General features: G+C 49.1%; 1 protein-coding gene and 1 long non-coding RNA gene across 2 annotated transcripts in view; both read left to right on the forward strand.

Moving 5' to 3' along the window:
* The window catches only part of LOC111967081 (ankyrin repeat and KH domain-containing protein 1-like), a 72,108-nt gene that overhangs the window by 41,867 nt on the left and 6,568 nt on the right, over nucleotides 1–23,673 (forward strand). Inside the window, 22 exon segments of the mRNA XM_070444645.1 lie at nucleotides 1,263–1,540; nucleotides 1,899–2,195; nucleotides 4,072–4,235; nucleotides 4,237–4,469; nucleotides 4,690–4,832; nucleotides 4,972–5,083; nucleotides 5,285–5,430; nucleotides 5,596–5,738; nucleotides 5,960–6,173; nucleotides 6,363–6,538; nucleotides 6,702–6,864; nucleotides 7,042–7,137; nucleotides 7,388–7,697; nucleotides 7,907–8,097; nucleotides 11,205–11,506; nucleotides 11,721–11,873; nucleotides 12,223–12,372; nucleotides 14,868–16,410; nucleotides 18,352–18,373; nucleotides 18,376–18,408; nucleotides 18,411–18,440; nucleotides 18,443–18,529. Of these exon segments, the coding sequence (XP_070300746.1) occupies nucleotides 1,263–1,540; nucleotides 1,899–2,195; nucleotides 4,072–4,235; nucleotides 4,237–4,469; nucleotides 4,690–4,832; nucleotides 4,972–5,083; nucleotides 5,285–5,430; nucleotides 5,596–5,738; nucleotides 5,960–6,173; nucleotides 6,363–6,538; nucleotides 6,702–6,864; nucleotides 7,042–7,137; nucleotides 7,388–7,697; nucleotides 7,907–8,097; nucleotides 11,205–11,506; nucleotides 11,721–11,873; nucleotides 12,223–12,372; nucleotides 14,868–16,410; nucleotides 18,352–18,373; nucleotides 18,376–18,408; nucleotides 18,411–18,440; nucleotides 18,443–18,529 (4,986 nt within the window).
* LOC139028114 (uncharacterized) lies at nucleotides 17,267–18,345 on the forward strand. Its single transcript, XR_011480277.1, has 3 exons — nucleotides 17,267–17,467; nucleotides 17,506–17,656; nucleotides 18,146–18,345. It is a non-coding gene; the product is annotated as an uncharacterized lncRNA (long non-coding RNA).

Here is a 23,673-nt window from a genome sequence, read left to right on the forward strand (position 1 = left end):
CACCTGGATCCTCTTCACACTACCGACTGAAGCCGTGGCCTGGCCAGTTAAGAACGGGGAGCCGTGGCCTGGCCAGTTAAGAACGGGGAGCCTTGGCCTGGCCTGTTCTATACTGAACAAAAATATAAATGCAACATGCAACAATTTCCCAGATTTTACTGAGTTACAGTTCATAGAAGGAAATCAGTCAAATTAAATGAATTAGGTCCCACTCTATGGATTTCACATGACTGGGAATACAGATATGCATCTGTTGGTCACAGATGGCTTAAAAAAAAAAAAGTGGGGGCGTGGTCAGAACCAGTCAGTATCTGGTGTGACCACCACTTGTCTCATGCAGTGCGACACATCTCCTTCACATAAAGTTGATCAGGCTGTTGATTGTGGCCTGTTGAATGTTGTCCCACTCCTCTTCAATGGCTCTGCGAAGTTGCTGGATATTGGCGGGAACTGGAACACGCTGTCGTACATGTCGATCCAGAGCATTCCAAACATGCTCAATGGGTGACATGTCTGAGTATGGTCATGGAAGAACTGGGACATTTTCAGCTTCCTGGAATTGTGTACAGATCCTTGTGACATGGGGCCGTACATTATCATGCTGAAACATTAGGTGATGGAGGCAGATGAATGGCACGACAATGGGCCTCAGGATATCATCACGGTGTCTCTGTGCATTCAAATTGCCATACACGTGTTCTGCGGTTGTGAGGCCGGTTGGACGTACTTCCAAATTCTCTAAAATGACGCTGGAGGCGGCTTATGGTAGAGAAATTTACGTTCAGGTCTCTGGCAACAGCTCTGTTGGACATTCATGCAGTCAGCATGCCAATTGCACACTCCATCAAAACCTGAGACATCTGTGGCATTGTGTTGTGACACAACTGCACATTTGTGGCCTTTTATTGCCCCCAGCACAAGGTGCATCTTTGTAATGATCATTCTGTTTCTTGATATGCCACACCTGTCAGGTGGATCGATGGCAAAGGATAAATGCACATTAACAGGGATGTAAACAAATTTGTGCACAACATTTYAGAGAAATGTGCTTTTTGTGCATATGGAACATTTCTGGGATAATTTTTTTCAGCTCATGAAACATGTTGTGTTTATTTTGGTTCAGTATACTTATCAAAAGTGTCTAACGATGACGTGACTTCAACTGATGAGGAATTGACTTCATTGTAGTGTGACCTAATCTTCCTCTCATCCCTTTCTCCCTCAATCCTTCTCATCCCTCTTCCCCCATCCCTCCTCTCCAGGTTCGTCAAAGCAGAGACACGCTGCCATCCCTCCCAGCCCCTCCAGTCCAGGAGGGGTACGTCCCGGCCCGGGGCCCGGGGATGCAGAGGCCTTGCCCCCCTTCCACCTGTGCCAGCCCCTGGAGTGTATCGTGGAGGAGACAGAGGGGAAGCTTAATGAGCTGGGCCAGAGGATCTCAGCCATAGAGAAGGCCCAGCTGCAGTCTCTGGAACTCATTCAGGGAGAGCCGCTCACCAAAGACAAGATTGAAGAGCTGAAGAAGAGCCGGGAGGAGCAGGTGAGAGCAGACGGATGATCATTCGTAGGTATAGGAACACAGAGATCCTATTGAATTATTGATGAGGTCATAGACCAGCGTTTCCCAAACTTGGTCCTGGGGACCCCAAGGGGTGCACGTTTTGGTGTTTGCCTGAGCAAAATGATTCAAATAATAAATCTTTTTTTGAATCAGCTGTGTGGTGCTCGGGCAAAAACCAAAATGTGGACACCTTGGGGTCCCCAGAACCAAGTGCCTAATGAACACCACCTAGGTCTGATAGGATCTGATGGGTCTATGAAATCTCTCATCCAATGGATGAGCGAGACCTGAACATAGAACTATGGGTCTGATCCCCCCTGTGGCGTGTGTCCTCTAGGTCCAGAAGAAGAAGAAGATCCTGAAGGAGCTGCAGAAGGTGGAGCGCCAGCTGCAGTTGAAGACCCAGCAGCAGTTCACCAAAGAGTACATGGAGGCCAAGGGCCTGAAGGAAGAGCAGGAGGCAGGCCAGGGCCCGGGACCAGGGCCGTGGGAAGGGGCCAACACTACCATGCCCGGGGTCCTCACAGCACCACCAGGGGTTAACACGCACCCACAGCCCGGGTCGGACACCGGGTCTGACGAGGAGAACAGAGAGGAGGAGGAGGAGGAGGAAGAAGAAGAGGATGATGAGGAGGTTAGGAGTTGTTGGCGGTGGTCTGTTTATTCTGAGTAGTCAGGAGTTTCTGCTTTTCTGTCATTTTCCCCCTGGTATCGAATAATATCACCCCCTGGTATGTAATATCACCCCCTGGTATGTAATATCACCCCCTGGTGTCTAATAATATCACCCCCTGGTGTCTAATAATATCACCCCCTGGTGTCTAATAATATCACCCCCTGGTGTCTAATAATATCACCCCTGGTGTCATAATATCACCCCTGTGTCTAAAATCACCCCCTGGTATGTAATATCACCCCTGGTATCTAATATCGTCCCCCTGGTGTCTAATAATATCACCCCCTGGTGGTCTAATATATCACCCCTGGTGTCTAATAATATCACCTCCTGTGTCTAATAATATCACCCCCCCTGGTTCTGTAATAATCACCCCCTGGTGTCTAATAATATCACATCGGTGTCTAATAATCACCCTGGTGTCTAATAATATCCCCCGTGAATATAACCCCCTGGTGTCTAATAATGATCACCCTGGTGCTAATAATTCACCCCCTGGTATAATATCACCTCCTGGTGTCTAATAATATCACCTCCTGGTGTCTAATAATCACCCCCCCTGGTGTCTAATAATATCACCCCTGGTGTCTAATAATACCCTGGTGTCTAACACCCAATATCACCCCCTGGTATCTAATTAATCGTCCCCCCTGGTGTCTAATAGAAAACATCTCACCCCGGTATCTAACGTCCCCCTGGTGTAAATAGAAACACGACTGTCGTCCCTGGTGCTTTGAGAACCACGACGTCGCCCCCTGGTGTCGGTAGAGACACGACCGTCGTCCCCCTGTGTCGAGTAGAGAACACGACCGTCGTCCCCTGGTGTCGAGTAGAGCACGACCGTTCGCCCCTGGTGTCAATAGAGACACGGCCGTCCGCCCCTGGTGTCTAGTAGAGACACGGCCGTCGTCCCCTGGGTCTAGTAGAGACACGGCCGTCGTCCCCTGGTGTCTAGTAGAGACACGGCCGTCGTCCCCTGGTGTCTAGTAGAGACACGGCCGTCGTCCCCTGGTGTCTAGTAGAGACACGACCGTCGTCCCCCTGGTGTCGAGTAGAGACACGGCCGTCTCCCCTGGTGTCGAGTAGAGACACGGCCGTCGTCCCCCTGGTGTCGAAGAGACACGGCGCGTCGCCCCTGGTGTCGAGTAGAGACACGGCCTGCGTCCCCTGGTGTCGAGTAGAGCACGGCCGTCGTCCCCTGGTGTCGAGTAGAGACACGGCCGTCGTCCCCCTGGTGTCGAGTAGAGACACGGCCGTCGTCCCCTGGTGTCGAGTAGAGACACGGCCGTCGTCCCCTGGTGTCGAGTAGAGACACGGCGGTCGCCCCTGTGTCGAGTAGAGACACGGCCGTCGTCCCCCTGGTGTCGAGTAGAGACACGGCCGTCGTCCCCGGTGTCGAGTAGAGACACGGCCGTCGTCCCCCTGGTGTCTAGTCGAGACACGGCCGTCGTCCCCTGTGTCTAGTCGAGACACGGCCGTCGCCCCCTGGTGTCTAGTCGAGACACGGCCCGCGTCCCCCTGGTGTCTAATTGAGACAGACCGTCGTCCCCCTGGTGTCTATATAGAGCACGACCGTCGTCCCCCGTGTCGTAATAGAGCACGACCGTCGTCCCCTGGTGTCTCATAGAGACACGACCGTCGTCCCCCTGGTGTTAATTGAGACACGACCGTCGTCCCCTGGTGTCTAATAGAGACACGACCGTCGTCCCCTGGTGTCTAATCATAATTTTCCAGACTTAAGCTGTCCTGATCACATTCCTGCGTTTTGAGATCTGTTTTTTTAGATGCTTAATTTGTAGAAGTTTGCCTCATTCCTATTCCAGTGATCACGAAGATGAAGGATGATGATGATGATGACGACGACGAGGTGGAAGATTACGCTAAACTACCCCAGGTGGACACCATCCTCTATAGGGATGGACTGCAGCCCCCCCTGCCCCCTCGCCCTCACCCATCCCCTATGCTCCCCCACTCCCATCTCCACCCCCCTCCTCCCCCTCCAGACGGCCTTTTGCCCTATCCAGCCCCTACCTGAGTACAGCCCGTGCCCAGCTGACTACCCCTGCCCTGGCACTACCAGCCCTGAGCTGCAGAGGGTACTGGTGGGCCAGCAGATGCTGGGTCAAGGTCAGGGGTTAGGACCAGGGATGGTAGGGCAGCAGGCCCCAGACGGACTCATGGTGGCTACGCCCGCTCAGACGCTTACAGACACGCTGGATGACATCATGGCAGGTGAGTGGGTGCAGCGCAGCGTGGTCTTACAGCTGCTCTACCTGCTGTGGGTGGGTGCATCTCAAGTCTTCACTAATTTCCTCCTTAGAATACTTCTTGTCTCCTTTCCTTCAACTGCACTGATTTGAAAGAACAATACTGATACACAAATTCCTCAGAAGAAAGGCCTGAAAAGTAACAGATACTTTTCCCTTTCTCTCCTTTTCTTTCTGTGTTCCAGCAGCGGTGGGCAGCAGAGTACCCATGTTGAACACTACAACATCTCCAACCCCCCTGTCTGACCCCCTGTCACAGACCCCCTCCAATATGGGCTCACCCCCCTCCCCACTGCCCCTCTACCCCTCTGTGGACATCGACGCACACGTAAGTCACTGTTCACACACACACACTGTGGATATCGATGCTCATGTACTGTAAAGCCGATGGTCACACACACACATTTAAGACTGAGACACACCTACACACAGCGTTGTTGTAAATGTGTGTGTCCCTCTCCTTTCAGACGGAGAGTAACCATGACACTGCGCTGACGCTGGCATGTGCCGGAGGACACGAGGAGCTGGTGTCTGTTCTCATCGCACGAGGAGCCAACATCGAGCATCGCGACAAGAAGGGTAACACACAAAGTTACTGTTCATTCTAAATGTTAGTCGGGCCTGTATATCCGTCAGACATCTTTTATTTTCTGATTAATCAGGAATATTTTTTTCATACATCCAAGACAGGATTTATACAGTGTTCAAAGTGCTTCACATTGTATTGGGTGAATCTGTATATCTGGTTGTGACCCCCTCCTCTCCTCGTCCTCTCCCCAGGGTTCACCCCTCTGATCCTGGCTGCGACAGCGGGACACGTAGGGGTGGTGGAGCTCCTTCTGGATAAAGGGGGTGACATAGAGGCCCAGTCAGAGAGAACCAAAGACACGCCCCTCTCCCTGGCCTGCTCAGGGGGACGACAAGAGGTACACCAGACATCTGATTTAAATGTGTTTCTAGTGTGTAATTCTATGGTACACGCTCACTTCCTTTCTATGAATCACCACATTGAAACTAAATCAACTCCCCTTTCACAGAAATAGGTATATTGAGAAAACAATAGACTTACATTTCCTTGTCTCCTCTCCTAGGTGGTGGAGTTGTTGCTGTTGCGAGGAGCTAATAAAGAACATCGTAACGTGTCAGACTACACCCCTTTGAGCCTGGCGGCGTCTGGAGGCTATGTCAACATCATCAAGATCCTRCTCAACGCCGGCTCAGAGATCAACTCCAGGTATGGGACGGGACCAACTTGTTTTCTCTTAACTGATACCACTACTTTCCCAGGTCTTGACCAAATACATTTATTTATGAAATAGCATTTCTTACATCAGAAATGTGCACTGGGTTATTTAAATGAATGATGACTGCATCTTTGGTAGTGAAAGTCCCTCACGTCTCTCACCAATTGATAAAATCCTCCCTCGATCTCTTTCTCTCTTTCTCTGTCTGTAGGACGGGCAGTAAGCTGGGTATCTCTCCCCTGATGCTGGCAGCGATGAACGGTCACGTACCYGCGGTCAAGCTGCTGCTGGACATGGGCTCAGACATCAACGCTCAGATCGAGACCAACAGGAACACGGCTCTGACTCTGGCCTGCTTCCAGGGCCGCGCTGAGGTGGTCAGTCTGCTGCTGGACCGCAAGGCCAACGTAGAGCACAGAGCCAAGGTGAGGAGACGGGACCGTTCACAGTCCATGTTATAGTAGTATATCAAGGGAGTCCAGAGCCAAGGTACATATAGGCTCTGGTGAATCCTAACTAGAGAATTGTCACTCCGTCTCCCAGTGCCTGACTAAGTGTTTGAGGGATTTGCCCCATATTGTACATGTGATGTTGACCTCSCCCTCCCCTGGTAGACTGGTCTGACCCCTCTGATGGAGGCAGCGTCGGGGGGCTATGCTGAGGTGGGCCGGGTGCTGCTCGATAAAGGGGCTGACGTCAACGCCCCTCCTGTCCCCTCGTCCCGGGACACAGCCCTCACCATCGCTGCAGACAAGGGCCACTACAAGTTCTGTGAGCTGCTCATCAACAGGTGGGCATTAAACCAACTAATCAATCATTCTGAATTAATCAAGGTCTTTGTCTGAGTATTAATTTTGAAGCCAGCAATTTCCCTAAAAGGTAATGTTTTGATTCTCTCGTTCATCTTTTTATCCTGTGTTTATCTCTTGTCCCTGTTTTCCTCCCTTCTCCAGAGGGGCTCACATTGACGTGCGCAATAAGAAAGGGAACACACCTCTGTGGCTGGCAGCCAACGGCGGCCATTTTGACGTGGTTCAGCTGCTGGTGCAGGCRGGGGCCGACGTAGACGCTGCAGACAACCGCAAGATCACACCGCTCATGGCTGCCTTCCGTAAGGTAGGTTGTGTCGCAGGTTGACCCTTCCCCTCTGCAACACCTGGCCCTCTCACTACCTAGTTCCAGTACTAGGTCCTACAGTCTTCCCCATACCTTTACTGCTCCCAGCCTGAAACAATAGTGGCCTATTTTACAGTTATCTTTCATCTTCTCTCTCCCCTTGTCTGTGTTTCTCAGGGTCATGTAAAGGTGGTTCAGTACCTGGTAAAGGAGGTCAACCAGTTCCCCTCAGACATTGAGTGTATGAGATACATCGCCACCATCGCTGACAAGGTAACACCTCCACCGGTTTGGAATGGTCACTCTTTGAGCTTGTATGTTGGCTGGATATCATTGACTGTCAAATGCGCCATATCTTGTATAAGTATGGCAGTGGGTTAGAAAGAGTTGTGTCCACTAACTCCACCAACTCTCTCCATCCCTCCCTTGCTCTCAGGAGTTGTTGAAGAAGTGCCATCAGTGCATGGAGACCATCGTCAAAGCATAACCCTAACGGTTCTCTCTCCCTCCTCCTCTCTCTCAGGAGTTGTTGAAGAAGTGCCACCAGTGCATGGAGACCATCGTCAAAGCCAAAGACCAGCAGGCTGCAGAGGCCAACAAGAACGCCAGCATTCTCCTCAAGGAGCTGGACCTGGAGAAGTCCAGAGAGGAGAGCAAGAAGCAGGCCCTGGCCGCCAAGAGAGAGAAACGCAAGGAGAAACGCAAGAAGAAGAAGGAGGAACAGAAGAAAAAGCAGGAGGAGGAGGAGGAGGAGGAAGAGGAGGAGCAGAAGACAAACAAGGAGGAGGGGGAGGAGGACTGTGAGATGCAGAAGCAGGATGACTCCGCTGAGGGTAAATTATATCTTAATTTCAATATCTATTATTTTGTTCCCAAAATGCTGATTATTAACATTTGTTTGCTGTGGCTAGTTTAACAAAAGCTAAATGTAGATTGCAGTCAATCCTTGTCCGTAGACTGTTTTCAAAGTAAGGAAACGCATGTCTATGTAATATTGTGGGACGATCTCTTCAACTCTACGTTCATCCCTCCCGCTCTTCAGAAGTGGACCCCCCCATCGACCCCCCCAGTGCGACCACCACCACCACCATCGGTATCCCCGCCACCTTCAGCTGTGTGTTCGGCAAGAAGAGGGCTAGTGTTGCCACGACAACCAGTGCCAGCCGCAAAAGCAAGAAGAACAAGACCAAGGACTCCTCCCCCAGCGAACCAATCATATGTCAGGACCCACAGGTAACTAACCAATCATACGTCAGGACCCACAGGTAACTAACCAATCATACATCAGGACCCACAGGTAACTAACCAATCATACGTCAGGACCCACAGGTAACTGACCAATCATACGTCAGGACCCACAGGTAACTGACCAATCATACTGCAGGACCCACTGGCGGTTGGTGTATTTAAAGTATAGATTCACATTTAGATTTTGCACACGCACACACACATATATATAATACACACACAGTACCAGTCAAAAGTTTGGACACACTTGCTCATTCAAGGGTTTTGCTTTTCTACATCAAAACTATGAAATGACACACATGGAATCAAGTGTTAAACACCTCAAAATATGTTTTGAGATTTTTCAAAAGAACCACCCTTTGACTTGATGACAGCTTTGCACACTCTTGGCATTCTCTCAACCAGCTTCATGAGGTAGTCACCTGGAATGCATTTCAATTAACAGGTGTGCCTTGTTAAAAGTTAATTTGTGGAATTTCTTTCCTTAATGCGTTTGAGCCAATCAGTTGTTGTGACAAGGTAGGGGTGGTATACAGAAGATAGCTCTATTTGGTAAAAGACCAAGCCCATATTATGGCTCAAATAAGCAAAGAGGAACGACAGTCCATCATTACTTTAAGACATGAAGGTCAGTCAATAAGGAAAATGTCAAGTTTCTTGAAGTGCAGTCGCAAAACCATCAAGCGCTAGGATGAAACTGGCTCTCATGAGGACCGCCACAGGAAAGGAAGACCCAGAGTTACCTCTGCTGCAGAGGATCAGTTCATTAGAGTTACCAGCCTCAGAAATTGCAGCCCAAATAAATGCTTCAGAGTTAAAGTAACAGACACATCTCAACATCAACTGTTCAGAGGAGACTGCGTGAATCAGGCCTTCATGGTTGAATTGCTGCAAAGAAACCACTACTAAAGGACACCAATAAGAAGAAGAGACTTGTTTGGGCCAAGAAACATGKGCAATGGACATTAGACCGGTGGAAATCTGTGCTTTGGTCTGATGAGTCCAAATTTGAGATATTTGGTTTAAACCGCCGTGTCTTTGTGAGACACGGTGTGAGTGAACGGATGATCTCTGCATGTGTGGTTCCCACCGTGAAGCATGGAGGAGAAGGTGTGAGGGTGCTTTGCTGGTGACACTGTCAGTGATTTATTTAGAATTCAAGGCACACTTAACCAGCATGGCTACCACAGCATTCTGCAGCTATACGCCATCCCATCTGGTTTGTGCTTAGTGGGACTATCATTTGTTTTTTAACAAGACAATGACCCAACACACCTCCAGGCTGTTTGACCAAGAAGGAGAGTGATGGAGTGCTGCATCAGATGACCTGGCCTCCAAAATCACCCAACCTCAACCCAATTGAGATGGTTCGGGATGAGTTGGACCGCAGAGTGAAGGAAAAGCAGCCAGCAAGTTCTCAGCATATGTGGAAACTCCTTCAAGACTGTTAAAAAAGCATTCCAGGTGAAGCTGGTTGAGAGAATGCCAAGAGTGTGCAAAGCTGTCAAGGCAAAGGGTGGCAACTTTGAAGAATCTCAAATATAAAATATATTTTTGATTCGTTTAACACTTTTTTTGGTTTCATAGTTTTGATGTCACTATTCTACAATGTAAAAATAAAGAAAAACCCTTGAATGAGTAGATGTGTCCAAACTCATATATATATATGTACACACACACACACGTATGTGGACACCCCTTCAAATGAGTGGATTTGTCTATTTCAGCCACACACATTGCTGACAGGTGTATAAAATCGAGCACATAGCAATGCAATCTCCACACGGTCCCGTGTGGCTCAGTTGGTAGAGCATGGCGCTTGCAACGCCAGTGTTGTGGGTTCATTCCCCACGGGGGGACCAGGATGAATATGTATGAATATGTATGAACTTTCRAATTTGTAAGTCGCTCTGGATAAGAGCGTCAGCTAAATGACTTAAATGTAAATGTAATAGACAAACATTGGCGGTAGAATGTCCTTACTGAAGAGCTCTGACTTTCAACATGGCACCGTCATAGGATGCCACCTTTCCAGTAAGTCAGTTCATCAAATTTTCTGCCCTGCTAGAGCTGCCCTGGTCAACTGTAAGTGCTGTTATTGTGAAGTGGAAAAGTCTAGGAGAAACAATGGCTCAGCCGCAAAGTGGTAGGCCACACAAGCTCACAGAATGGGACCGCCGAGTGCTGAAGCGCATAGAAAGTTTGTCCTCGGTTTCAACACTCACTACCGAGTTCCAAACCGCCTCTGGAAGCAACTTCAGCACAAGAACTGTTTTGTTTGGGGCTTTTTGAAATGGGTTTTCATGGCCGAGCAGCCGCACATCAGGCAGTCCGACAGACGAATCTGGGTTTGGCAGATGCCAGGAGAACACTACCTGCCCCAATGCATAGTGTCAACTGTAAAGTTTGGTGGAGGAAGAATAATGGTCTGGGGCTGTTTTTCATGGTTCAGGCTYGGTCCCTTGTTCCAGTGAATGGAAATCTTAACACTACAGCATACAATGACATTCTAGATGATTTTGTGCTTCCAACTTTGTGGCAACAGTTTGGGGAAGGCCCTTTCCTGTTTCAGCATGACAATGCCCCTGTGCATGAAGCGAGGTCCATGCAGAAATGGTTTGAGATCGGTATGGAAGAATTTGACTGGCCTGCACAGAGCCCTGACCTCAACACCATCTAACACCCTTGGGATGAATTGGAATGCCGACTGAGCCCGGACTAATCGCCCAACATCAGTGCCCGACTTCACTAATGCTCTTGTGGCTGAATGGAAGCAAGTCCCCGCAGCAATGTTCACTCGTCTGGTTTTCCACTAGATGTTGGGAGGTTGTTATAGCAGCAAAGGGGGACCAACTCCATATTAATCCCCATGATTTTGGAATGAGCTGTTAGACGAGCAGGTGTCCACATACTGCTGGTCATGACTGTAAAATATAATGTAGCTAAATTCAAGGACGAGTGAAGCCAMTTTTTTTTTTCTTCTTTCTGAGGCTGTAAATACATACACATTTCCTTTCAAAATTCTACCGTCTCAAACAGTCAAAGCAAGTCAATCAAGGTGTCTAATCAGTGATAATTCCATCTCTGTCCAGCAGGTGGTGCTGGCACAGCACAAGGCAAACCAGATCCATGGGGAGCCGCGAGGCGGGGCTGGGGGTGCAGGGGGCACCAGCGACTCAGACCCCCTGGACAGCACCGACTGTGCCAGTGAGAGTAGCAGCAGTGGGGGCAAGAGCCAGGAGCTCAACTTCCTCCCTGACCTCTCCTCTTCCTCCTCTTCCTCTTCCTCCTCTTCGTCCTCGGGCCCCTCTCACAGCCTGCAGCCAGGCCCAGAGAAGAGACACTGTCCTCAGCTATACCCAGTCACCGTCTCCATCTCCAAACCTACACAGAAGTGAGTGATCTGCAGCACCTTTGGTTTGAGTTAGAACTGTAGTTTTCCTAAAGGAGCTGGTCAAGCACCACCAATCACACAGAACAGTACATTTCTAATACAAGTACGTAGTTAAAAARAYCAACCATATTAATTGTGWATCTGACCTTWTATCCCTTTCTCTTTCTCTCCCCCACATCTCGCCCGCTCCCCCTCTGTCCCTCCCCCCTCTCAGAGCTCCAGACATGAGTGAGTTGACCCCCAGCAGCTCTGTACCGTCTCAGTTTAAGACCATGTCGCTACCCGTCACATCCTCCAACAGCAAGAGCCTCACCAGCCCCAAGAGGGGACAGAAGAGAGAGGAGGGTTGGAAGGAGGTGGTGAGACGGTGGGTASACACACACACCATCCATAAAATCCATCTGGAAATGCTTCACGTTAATCTATAGGTCATTTTAGGCCAGTGGTTCCCAACGTTTTTCAGTTACTGTACCACCAACTGAATTTTGCTCTGCTTGGAGTACCCCTGAAGTACCCCCTCATGTGTATTTTACCAGTAGGCCTATGGTCTCATGAGTCTTCTCAAGTCCCCCCTGTGGATAGGCCAGGTACCCCTGGTTGGGAACCACTGTTTTAGTCAATGAGGAAAAGTAAGTTGTCAGGCCTGTGGCTCCCCATGGATCTTGTGCTTTGGCCCGGTTCTAAACCCCATATGAATCTCTCTCTCCGGGCTGCAGGTCCAAGAAGCTGTCGGTCCCGGCCTCGGTGGTGTCGAGGATCATGGGTAGAGGAGGCTGCAACATCACAGCTATACAGGACGTGACGGGAGCACACATCGATGTGGACAAGCAGAAAGACAAGAACGGAGAGAGAATGATCACCATCAGGTAGGGACAGGGAGGGCCCTCTGGTGGCAGCAGCCCACTATTACACCAGTCAGCAGAGTAGAGAACTGAACAGGAGGAAAGCAGAGAAAAGGGTAATAGCTATGCGTTGATTTATCTGAGTCAGGTTTTCCCAAACTACCAGGGGTATGCGCAATGCTGTCGGGGGTACCCCAAATAAAAATGTGATTCACTTAAAAATAAAAAAAATAAACAATATGTTTATATTTTCCAACAGGGCTATACATTTGGGTGAATTTTTTTTCTTCTCCCTATCGCCAGAGTAGCCTCGTTTCACTGCCAAAAATAAAATTTTAACCATCTAGTGTTCAGCGAAATAACAACAGTGTCAAATACAGGTAGCCTAGTCAAATAATTAACATCCACTCACATAAACCGTTACTCTCTCGTGGGAAACCTTCACTCTTGCGCAGACTTTTAGAAACAAAACATGACAATTTGAAGAATAAGCCACGGAAGCGTCTTATATGGTGAGCTACCGAGTGGCTAGGACAGGCAAGCCCCATACTATAGTGGATGACTTAATTCTTCCTGCTGCCGCGGATATGGCTGGGACAATGCTGGGGTTAAAGGACAAAAAKAACGATACAGACAATGCCTTCATCAAACAACACTTTTTCACAATGTATCAGTGACATMGCAGGTGATGTTTTGAAACAAGTGCTGGTTTGCATACAAGCCAGTGAATTCTATGCATACAGCTGGATGAGTCAACAGACGTGGCGGGCTTGGCACAGCTCCTGGTATATGTCCGTTACGTTTATGGGGGGTCAATTAAGGAAGACATCCTCTTCTGCAAACCACTGGAAACCAGGACAACAAAGGATATTTTTAAAGTACTGGACAGCTTTGTGACATCAAATGGACTTTGGTGGTCAAGATGTGTTTGTGTCTGTATTGGTGGCGCAAAAGCCATGACAGGGAGACATATTGGAGTGGTAAAGCGCGCGCAAGCAGTTTCTCCCAACACCACTTGGGTACACTGCAGCATCCACCAAGAGGCTCTTGCTGCCAAGGGAATGCCTGACAGCTTGGACACTACAGTGAAAATGGTTTACTTTGTTAAATCAAGACCCCTGAACTCTCGTATATTTTCTGCATTATGCAATGATATGGGCAGCGACCATGTAACGCTTTTACAACATACTGAAYTGCGCTGGTTATCAAGGGGRAAAGTATTGGCAGGTTTTTTTGAATTGAGAGACGAGCTTAAAGTTTTCTTTACTGACCATAATTTTCACTTGTCTCACTGCCTGCACGATGACGAGTTTCTCACACGACTGGCCTATCTGGGTGATGTTTTGTCTCGCCTGAATGATCTGAATCTAGAATTACAGGGACTCTCCGCAACTATGTTCAATGTGCGGGACAAAATTGAGGCTATGATTAAGAAGTTGGAGCTCTTCTCTGTCTGRATTAACAAYGACAACACACAGGTCTTCCATCATTGTATGATGTTTTGTGTGCAAATTAACTCAAGCTTACGGGCAATGTCAAATGTGATATAGCGAAGCACCTGAGTGAGCTGGGTGCGCAATTATGCAGGTACTTTCCCAAAACGGATGACACAAACAACTGGATTCGTTATCCCTTTCATGCCCTGCCTCCAGTCCACTTGCCGATATCTGAACTAGAGAGCCTCATTGAAATTGCAACAAGCGGTTCTGTGAAAATAGAATTTAATCAGAAGCCACTGCCAGATTTCTGGATAGGGCTGCGCTCAGAGTATCCTGCCTTGGCAAATCACACTAAGACACTGATGGCCTTTGCAACCACGTACCTATGTGAGAGTGGATTCTCAGCCCTCACTAGCATAAACTAAATACAGGCACAGATTGTGTGTGGAAAATGATTTTAAGACTGAGACTCTCTCCAATACAACCCAACATTGCAGAGTTATGTGCATCCTTTCAAGCACAACCTTCTCATTAACCTGTGGTGAGTTATTCACAATTTTTGATGAACAAATAAGGTTTTATATGTAAGATGGTTAAATAAAGAGATAAATTATTATTTGTGCCCTGGTCCTATAAGAGCTCTTTGTCACTTCCCACGAGCTGGGTTATGATGACAACTTACACTCATTGTTATGTTTAATAAATGTATCGTATAGTGTGTGTGTGTGTGGCAGGCTTACAATGATGGCAAAAAACAACATTTGAGAGTGCGCTGACCCTGGTGCCAGAGGGGGTACTCAGCTGGAGGTTGAATGTTTGAAGGGGTACGGGACTATAAAAAGTTTGGGAACCACTGATATGAGTGATTCTACGTATTTAAAAGGTTAATAGCTATGTGTTGATTTATGAGTGATTCTACGTATTTAAAAGGAATGAAGTGGAGTGTCTAATCAATCCTCCTGCCGTATCTCCAGGAGATCAGTGAAGAGTTGAGATACTGTGATTGGTTGGAACCATGTCCGTGGAATGTGTACATTGTTGTGTGGCCCCTGACCCCTGTGTTGTGATGGTCCATTCCAGAGGTGGCACGGAGTCGACACGCCACGCAGTCCAGCTGATCAACTCTCTGATCCAGGACCCAGCCAAGGAACTAGAGGACCTCATCCCCAGGAACCACATCAGGGCCCCGGGCTCCAAGATCACCTCAGCCCCCTTCCCCACCCCCARTGGGGCTAACCTTAACCTCASCYTCGGGGCCAAGGCRCTGGGCTCCCTGGTCACYTCCTCTGGGGTCTCCTTCCAGTCCTCWTCCTCTCAGACAGGGGGTAAGATGGGTAAGGGTCTGTCTGGGGTMAGACAGCCCTTCCCCGTGTCTCTCCCCCTGGCCTACGCCCATCCCCAGCTGGCCCTCCTGGCAGCCCAGACCATGCATCAGATCAGYCWCCCCAMGCTGCCCATGGCCCAGTTRGGTGGGACCTTRTCCCCTGCCGCCAGCACSTGGGGCCCGTTCCCGGTGCGGCCGCTGAGTCCCGGTAGCGCCAACAGCTCCCCCAAACACAACGGTGGTAGTAGTGGTAACAACCAGCCCAGATCCAACTTGTCTAGTCATAATGATCACAATAACACATCATCCACGGGCTCCTCTGTCTCCAGTCCTAGTGCCTCTAACAGTCAGACAGCTACGACTACAGGGTCACCTCACATCCCTAACCCCTCTCATGGGGCCCAGGCCCAACCCAGTGCCCCCACCCCTTCCTCAGTCAGGAAACAGCTGTTCACCTCTGACCCCAAGCACATAGGGGTCAACTCTGTCGCCATGGTTACTGCCACCACTGTCAGTAGTAGTAGTCACTCAGTGAGAGGTACAGGGTCTCCCGCCCACCAACACACAGGCTTAATGGCTACGTACGCCCCTAACACTCCTCATCCCCAGGTCGCACCCATCTCACAGCCCCCCAAGTCACCCCCCAGCGCCCCCACTGCTCCCCCAGGCAAGGAGAAGCTGACTCCCTCCCTCTCTCGGGAGGCCCAGCTCGTCTCAGTCAACATTGTGGTTAGTTCAGGTGGTTTCACCGCCCCTGTCATGGCTGCCCCCTCCAAACCTGAGCCCCGCCAGCAGCACCAACCCCCTCCTCTCCTCACCTCCTCATCATCAGACCCCCCTCCACCTCTCCTCCCTCTTCAGTCCAGCTCCCACCTTCCCCCATCCTCCTCCACCGCCTCACACACACACCTCAACAGCACCGTACCTCACTTCTCGGCTCCCGCTCCCCGTGTCTCACACCGCATGCAGCCCCCGACAGGGCCCTACTACCAACACCTCGACCAGCATCAACAAACGTTCCTACCCCACAACACACAGCAACAAACGTTCCTACCCCATAACACACAGCAACAAACGTTCCTACCCCATAACACACAGCAACAACATGAGCACCCCAAACAGAAGCAGCCCCAGCCGCCCTCCATGCCCCCTCAGCCCCAGTCCTCCATGGGTCTGATGAACGGCTCTCAGATGCAGCAGCAGGTCCATGGTGGGGCCAAGCCCCAGCAGATGCCCCCTAACTTCGGCCCTGCAGCCCTCTTCAACCATTTCAGCAGCATGTTCGACAACAACAACCAGGTGGGTGCCACTATTTTTATTATCCACAGAAAAACATTTTATTACAATAGAGCAGGGCTCCCTTCACCCTGTTCCTGGAGGTTTTAAACTCCAACCCTGTTCCTGGAGGTTTTAACTCCAACCCTGTTCCTGGAGGTTTTAAACTCCCAACCCTGTTCCTAGAGGTTTTAAACTCCCAACCCTGTTCCTAGAGGTTTTAAACTCCCAACCACCGTTTCCTGAGAGTTTTAAACTCCCAACCCCGTTCCTTGAGGTTTTAAACTCCCAACCCTGTTCCTGGAGGTTTTTAAACTCCCAACCCTGTTCCTAGGTTTTAAACTCAACCCTGTCCTGGAGGTTTAAACTCCCAACCCTGTTCCTGGAGGTTTAACTCCCCACCCTGTTCCTGAGGTTTTAAACTCCCAACCCTTTCCTGGAGGTTTTTTAAACTCCAACCCTGTTCCTGGAGGTTTTAAACTCCCAACCCTGTTCCTGGAGATTTTAAACTCCAACCCTGTTCCTGGAGTTTTAAACTCCCAACCCTGTTCCTGGAGTTTTAACTCCAACCCGTTCCTGGAGGTTTTAACTCCAACCCTGTTCTGGAGTTTTAACTCCAACCCTGTTCCTGGAGGTTTTAACTCCAACCCCGTTCCTGGAGGTTTTAACTCCAACCCCGTTCTGGAGTTTTAAACTCCCAACCCCGTTCCTGGAGGTTTTAACTCCAACCCTGTTCCTGGAGGTTTTAACTCCAACCCCGTCCTGGAGGTTTTAACTCCAACCCCGTTCCTGGAGGTTTTAACTCCAACCCCGTTCCTGGAGGTTTTAACTCCAACCCCGTTCCTGGAGGTTTACTCCACCCGTGTCCTGGAGGTTTAACTCCAACCCCGTTCCTGGAGTGATACCATCCAGTAGGTTTTAACTCCAACCCTAATCTAGCGTACCTGATTCTAATAATTGTTGTTGATAAACTGAATCAGGTTGGTTACAACTTGGGTTGAGGGGAACACTTACAGAAGGGTATCTCTCCAGGAACAGGGTTGGAGTTGAAACCTACAGGAGGGTATCTCTCCAGGAACAGGTGAGATGAAACTACAGACGGGTATTCTCCGGGAACAGGGTTGGAGTTGAAACCTACAGACGGGTATCTCCGGGAACAGGGTTGGAGTTAAACCTACAGACGGGTATCTCTCCGGGAACAGGGTTGGAGTTGAAACCTACAGACGGGTATCTCTCCGGGAACAGGGTTGGAGTTGAAACCTACAGACGGGTATCTCCGGGAACAGGTCGGAGTTGAAACCACAGACGGGTATCTCTCCGGGAACAGGGTGGAGTTGAAACCCACAGGAGGGTATCTCTCCGGGAACAAGGTTGGAGTTGAAACCCACAGGAGGTATCTCTCCGGGAACAGGTTGGAGTTGAAACCTACAGACGGTATCTCTCCGGGAACAGGGTTGGAGTGAACACTACAGACGGGTATCTCCGGAACAGGGTTGGAGTTGAAACCTACAGACGGGTACTCTCCGGGAACAGGGTTGGAGTTGAAAACTACAGGAGGGTATCTCTCCGGAACAGGGTTGGAGTTGAAACCTACAGACGGGTATCTCCGAACAGGTTGGAGTAAACCTACAGACGGGTATCTCTCGGAACAGGGTTGGAGTTGAAAACCTACAGAAGGTATCTCTCCGGAACAGGGTTGGAGTTGAAACCCACAGGAGGTATCTCTCCGGGACAGGGTTGGAGTTGAAACCCACAGAAGGTATCTCTCCGGGAACAGGGTTGGAGTTGAAACCCACAGAAGGGTATCTCGTCCGGGAACAGGGTTGGAGTTGAAACCTACAGAAGGGTATCTCTCCGGGAACAGGGTTGGAGAGCCCTGCCATAGAGTAACAACATGTTTAAAGGTTGTGACCTAAACGTCAGTGCCTGTGCCCCAGTTGCTCACTAACCACTTCTCTCTATTAGGTGGGTAACAACCAGGTGTGGGGTCGTGCCACCTCCCTGCCCGCGCCCCTCCTGAGCAGAGTATTCTGCCCCCCCCGCCTACATGTCCAGATTGGATGCATGATGGCCCCTCCTCCAGACAGCTCCAAGGCCCCTGGGTACCGCTCTGCCTCACAGAGGATGGTCAACAGTCCTATTGGTAAAAGAAAGGGACATTTAAGATGTATTTATTTGACTTTGTTTATTTTTTTTATTTAACCAGGTAAAACCCATTGAGGTTAAAAACCTCTTTTGCGAGAGCGACCTGGCAAGAAGGCAAAACAGGGAAATAGCAGTCCATAAAACATTGAAGATTAGAAACAACTGCAGTTGTCACAAAGTGTTGTCGATCAGAGTCTTAAAAACAGGCAAGGACACGAACTCCCCTAACTTTACCATCTTCTGAAGCATGTTCCAGGATGAAGGGGCATTATGGGAAAAAGATTGCTTCCCCATCTCAGTTCTAGCCTTAGGAACAGACAAGGACAGCAGCAACTCTGAACTAAGACTATATTGAGTGACTGATCTGGTCAGTAAGGAACAGAGATACAAAGGGAGTTGTCATCAATGCTTTGTACAAACAAGTGTACCAGTGCTTTAGCCTCCTAGTGGAGAGAGAGGTCCATTGCATACAGATCACAGTGATGGGTGAGTGATCTAGCATTGGTAATAGATCTTAAAGCACCATGATACACTGTGTCCAGAGTTTAAGGTACGTGCTGAGGCCTGCATATAGACAATATCACCATAATCCAGCACAGATTTATTTATTTTTTAAGTGCTTTGAACAACATCCTTTCAGACTAACATTGAAAAGCAAGATTTGTTCCTGAAATAGAAACCCAATTTCAACTTCAGTTTCTTGGTCAACCTTACGCCCCAAACTCTCTCCCTGTCTTACAGCTCTTAGTTTGACCAGCTATGCTACCAGAACAGTTGAAGTCAGAAATGTACATACACCTTAGCCAAATACATTTAAACTCTGTTCTTCACAATTCTTGACATTTAATCCTAGTAAAAGTTAGTTAGGATCACCACTTTATTTTAAGAACGTGAAATGTCAGAATAATAGAGTGATTTATTTCAGCTTTTATTTCTTTCATCACATTCCCAGTGGGTCAGAAGTTTACATACACTCAACTAGTGTTTGGTAGCATTGCCTTTAAATTGTTTAACTTGGGTCAAATGTTTTGGGTAACCTTCCACAAGCTTCCCACAATAAGTTGGGTGAATTTTGTCCCATTCCTTCTGACAAAGCTGGTGTAACTGAATCAGGTTTGTAGGCCTCCTTGCTTGCACACACTTTTTCAGTTCTGCCCACAAATTTTCTATAGGATTGAGGTCAGGGCTTTGCGATGGCCACTCCAATACCTTGACTTTGTTGTCCTTAAGCCATTTTGCCACAACTTTGGAAGTATGCTTGGGGTCATTGTCCATTTGGAAGACCCAATTGCGACCAAGCTTTAACTTCTTAACTGATGTCTTGAGATGTTACTTCAATATATCCACATAGTTTTCCTACCTCATGATGCCATCTATTTTGTGAAGTGCACCAGTCCCTCCTGCAGCAAAGCACCCCCACAACATTGATGCTGCCACTCCGTGCTCCACGGTGGGGATGGTCTTCTTCGGCTTTGAGGCCTCCCCCTTTTTCCTCCAAACATAAGATGGTCATTATGGCCAAACAGTTGAATTTTTGTTTTCACAGACCAGAGGACATTTCTCCAAAAAGTACGATCTTTGTCCCCATGTGCAGTTGCAAACCGTAGTCTGGCTTTTTTATGGCGGTTTTGGAGCAGTGGCTTCTCCTTGCTGAGTGGCCATTCAGGTTATGTCGATATAGGACTCGTTTTACTGTGGATATATATACTTTTGTTACCTGTTTCCTCCAGCATCTTCACAAGGTCCTTTGCTCTTGTTCTGGGATTGATTTGCACTTCGCAAAAGTACATTCATCTCTAGGAGACAGAACGCGTCTCCTTCCTGAGGGCTGTGTGTGACGGCTGTGTGGTCCATGGTGTTTATACTGCGTACTATTGTTTGTACAGATGAACGTGGTACCTTCAGGCGTTTGGAAATTGCTCTCAAGGTTGAACCAGACTTGTGGAGGTCCACAATTTTTTTCTGAGGTCTTGGCTGATTCTTTGATTTTCCCATGATGTCAAGCAAAAAGGTAGGCCTTGAAATACATCCACAGGTACACCTCCCAATTGACTCAAATTATGTCAATTAGCCTATCAGAAGCTTCTAAAGCCATGACTTCCTATTCTGGAATTTTCCAAAGCTGTTTAAAGGCACAGTCAACTTAGTGGATGTAAACTTCTGACCCACCGGAATTGTAATACAGTGAATTATAAGTGAATATCTGTCTGTAAACAATTGTTGGAAAAATGACTTGTGCATGCACAAAGTAGATGTCCTAACCAACTTGCAAAACTACTGTTTGTTAACAAGAAATTTGTGGAGTGGTTGAAATACACTTCGGTTGGAGTCATTAAAACTCGTATGTAAACTTCCGACTTCAATTGTATGTCTTGTAGTCCAGTCTACCTGCAAACCATAGGCCTCTAACTCTCTCCCTCTCTCCATATGTAGCTGACCAGCTTTGCTACCAGTATGTCTGGTAGTCCAGTCTATCTACACGGCCCGGCAGCTGTGGGCACCCCCTCCTTCAGCAGACAGCACTTCTCCCCTCACCCCTGGAGCGCTTCCACATCAGGTACTTACACAGATGTGTGAAAATGAATCTAATGGCCATGAAGCTTATTTTCCAGGAATTCAACACGCAGAACATACATTATTGAACTAATACAATTTAAGAGATTTTGCTTAACTGTGTTTTAGACTCAAAACCCCTAACCTTTAACCTCTCATCTCCCCAGGCGAGTCCCAGGTGGTCCCCCTCCCTCCACGGCGTCGTCGTCTGGCCCCGTGGCGCCCCCTCCCCACCAGGGCAAGCAGGGCCAGGGCAGCAGCCAGCAGGACAGGAAGGTGCCTCCTCCCATCGGTACAGAGAGGCTGGCGAGGATCAGACAGACCACCGTCAACCCTCCTCTCCTCCAGACCTCCTACACCGCGCTCCTGTCGGACAGGGAGGCATATGGTCCTTCGGAGTCGGCAGCGCCTCGGGTGAGTAGTCACACACATACCATACACACAACCTCTAACCCACCGCTGGTCTCTCCATTCCCAATGTCTTACTGCCCTGATATACAGCTGATGGCTATACACACACCCCTTCACGCATACCCCCCGTTTCTGTCTCTGTCCTCCCGTCTCCCTCGCACACACCCCGTTTCTGTCTCTCACCTCCCGTCTCCTCGCACACCCCCCATTTCTGTCTCTGTCCTCCCGTCTCCCTCGCACACACCCTGTTTCTCTGTCTCTCACCTCCCGTCTCCCTCGCCACACCCCGTTTCTGTCTCTGTCCTCCCGTCTCCCTCGCACACACCCGTTTCTGTCTCGTCCTCCCTCTCCCTCGCACACACCCCGTTTCTGTCTCGTCCTCCCGTCTCCCTCGCACACACCCTCGTCTTTCCTGTCCTCCCGTCTCCCTCGCACAACCCCGTTTCTGTCTCTCACCTCCCCGTCTCCCTCGCACACACCCTGTTTCTCTGTCTCTCACCTCCCGTCTCCCTCGCACACACCCCTTTCTGTCTCTCACCTCCCGTCTCCCTCGCACACACCCGTTTCTGTCTCTCACTCCCGTCTCCCTCGCACACACCCCGTTTCTGTCTCTGTCCTCCCGTCTCCCTCGCACACACCCTGTTTCTCTGTCTCTGTCCTCCCGTCTCCTCGCACACACACCCGTTTCTGTCTCTCACCTCCCGTCTCCTCGCACACACCCCGTTTCTGTCTCTGTCCTCCCGTCTCCCTCGCACACACCCTGTTTCTCTGTGTCTTACCTCCCGTCTCCCTCACCTCTAGAAGCCATGTCAGGTTGGTCTCAGCCCCTGATGGCAGTCACGTATCCACCCTGGGCTGCAGGCGGACCACACCTTCTCCCAGTACCAGCCCATGGAGCAGGACGACACGGGCATCTCTAACCCCGCTAACTACCACCAGCAAACACATCAACCACCCCAACAACTACATGACTTCCCCAAGGTAACACACCCATGAAGTATCATATCATCACTCATGGCCACCTTTTGTCCGGTCTCAGGTAGCAATGTATTACGTAGACTGTTGTCTCCAGGTAGGACCGTTTACGTATTAGGGACTTGTCCAGGGTAGGACCTGTTACATTAGTGGATGTTCCGTGGACTCTGGACCTGTTCAGGTACCATGTTACTATAGTACGGTGTGAGGACCTGATACGTAGTGACCTGTTGTCCGGGTGACCATGTTAATATTACTGTAGTTAGTGGACCTGGTTGTCTCCAGGGTAGGACCATGTTAATATACTGTAGTAGTGGACCTGGTTGTACCAGGTAGCACCATGTTAATATACTGTAGTTAGTGGACCTGGTTTCTTCAGGGTAGGACCAGTTAATATACTGTAGTTAGTGACCTGGTTGTACCAGGGTAGGACCATGTTAATATACTGTAGTTAGTGACCTGGTTGTCTCCAGGGTAGGACCATGTTAATATACTGTAGTTAGTGGACCTGGTTGTACCAGGGTAGCACCATGTTAATATACTGTAGTTAGTGACCTGGTTGTCTTCAGGTAGAACCATGTTAATATACTGTAGTTAGTGGACCTGGTTGTACCAGGGTAGGACCATGTTATTATACTGTAGTTAGTGGACCTGGTTGTCTCCAGGGTAGGACCATGTTAATATACTGTAGTAGTGGACCTGGTTGTCTCCAGGGTAGACCATGTTAATATACTGTAGTTAGTGGACCTGGTTGTACCAGGGTAGGACCATGTTAATATACTGTAGTTAGTGGACCTGGTTGTCTCCAGGGTAGGACCATGTTAATATACTGTAGTTAGTGGACCTGGTTGTACCAGGTAGGACCATGTTAATATACTGAGTTAGTGGACCTGGTTGTCTCAGCGTAGACCATGTTAATATACTGTAGTTAGTGGACCTGGTTGTACCAGGGTAGCACCATGTTAATATTACTGTAGTTAGTGGACCTGGTGTTTCTTCAGGGATAGAACCATGTTAATATACTGTAGTGTAGTGGACCTGGGTTGTTACCAGGGTAGGACCATGTTAATATACTGTAGTTAGTGGGACCTGGTTGTCTCCAGGGTAGGGACCATGTTAATATACTGTAGTTAGTGGACCTGGTTGTACCAGGGTAGGACCAGTAATATACTGTAGTTTAGTGGACTTGGTTGTCTCCAGGGT

This window comes from Salvelinus sp. IW2-2015, linkage group LG8 (assembly GCF_002910315.2).
Source record: "Salvelinus sp. IW2-2015 linkage group LG8, ASM291031v2, whole genome shotgun sequence".
NCBI classification, from domain to species: Eukaryota; Metazoa; Chordata; class Actinopteri; order Salmoniformes; family Salmonidae; genus Salvelinus; species Salvelinus sp. IW2-2015.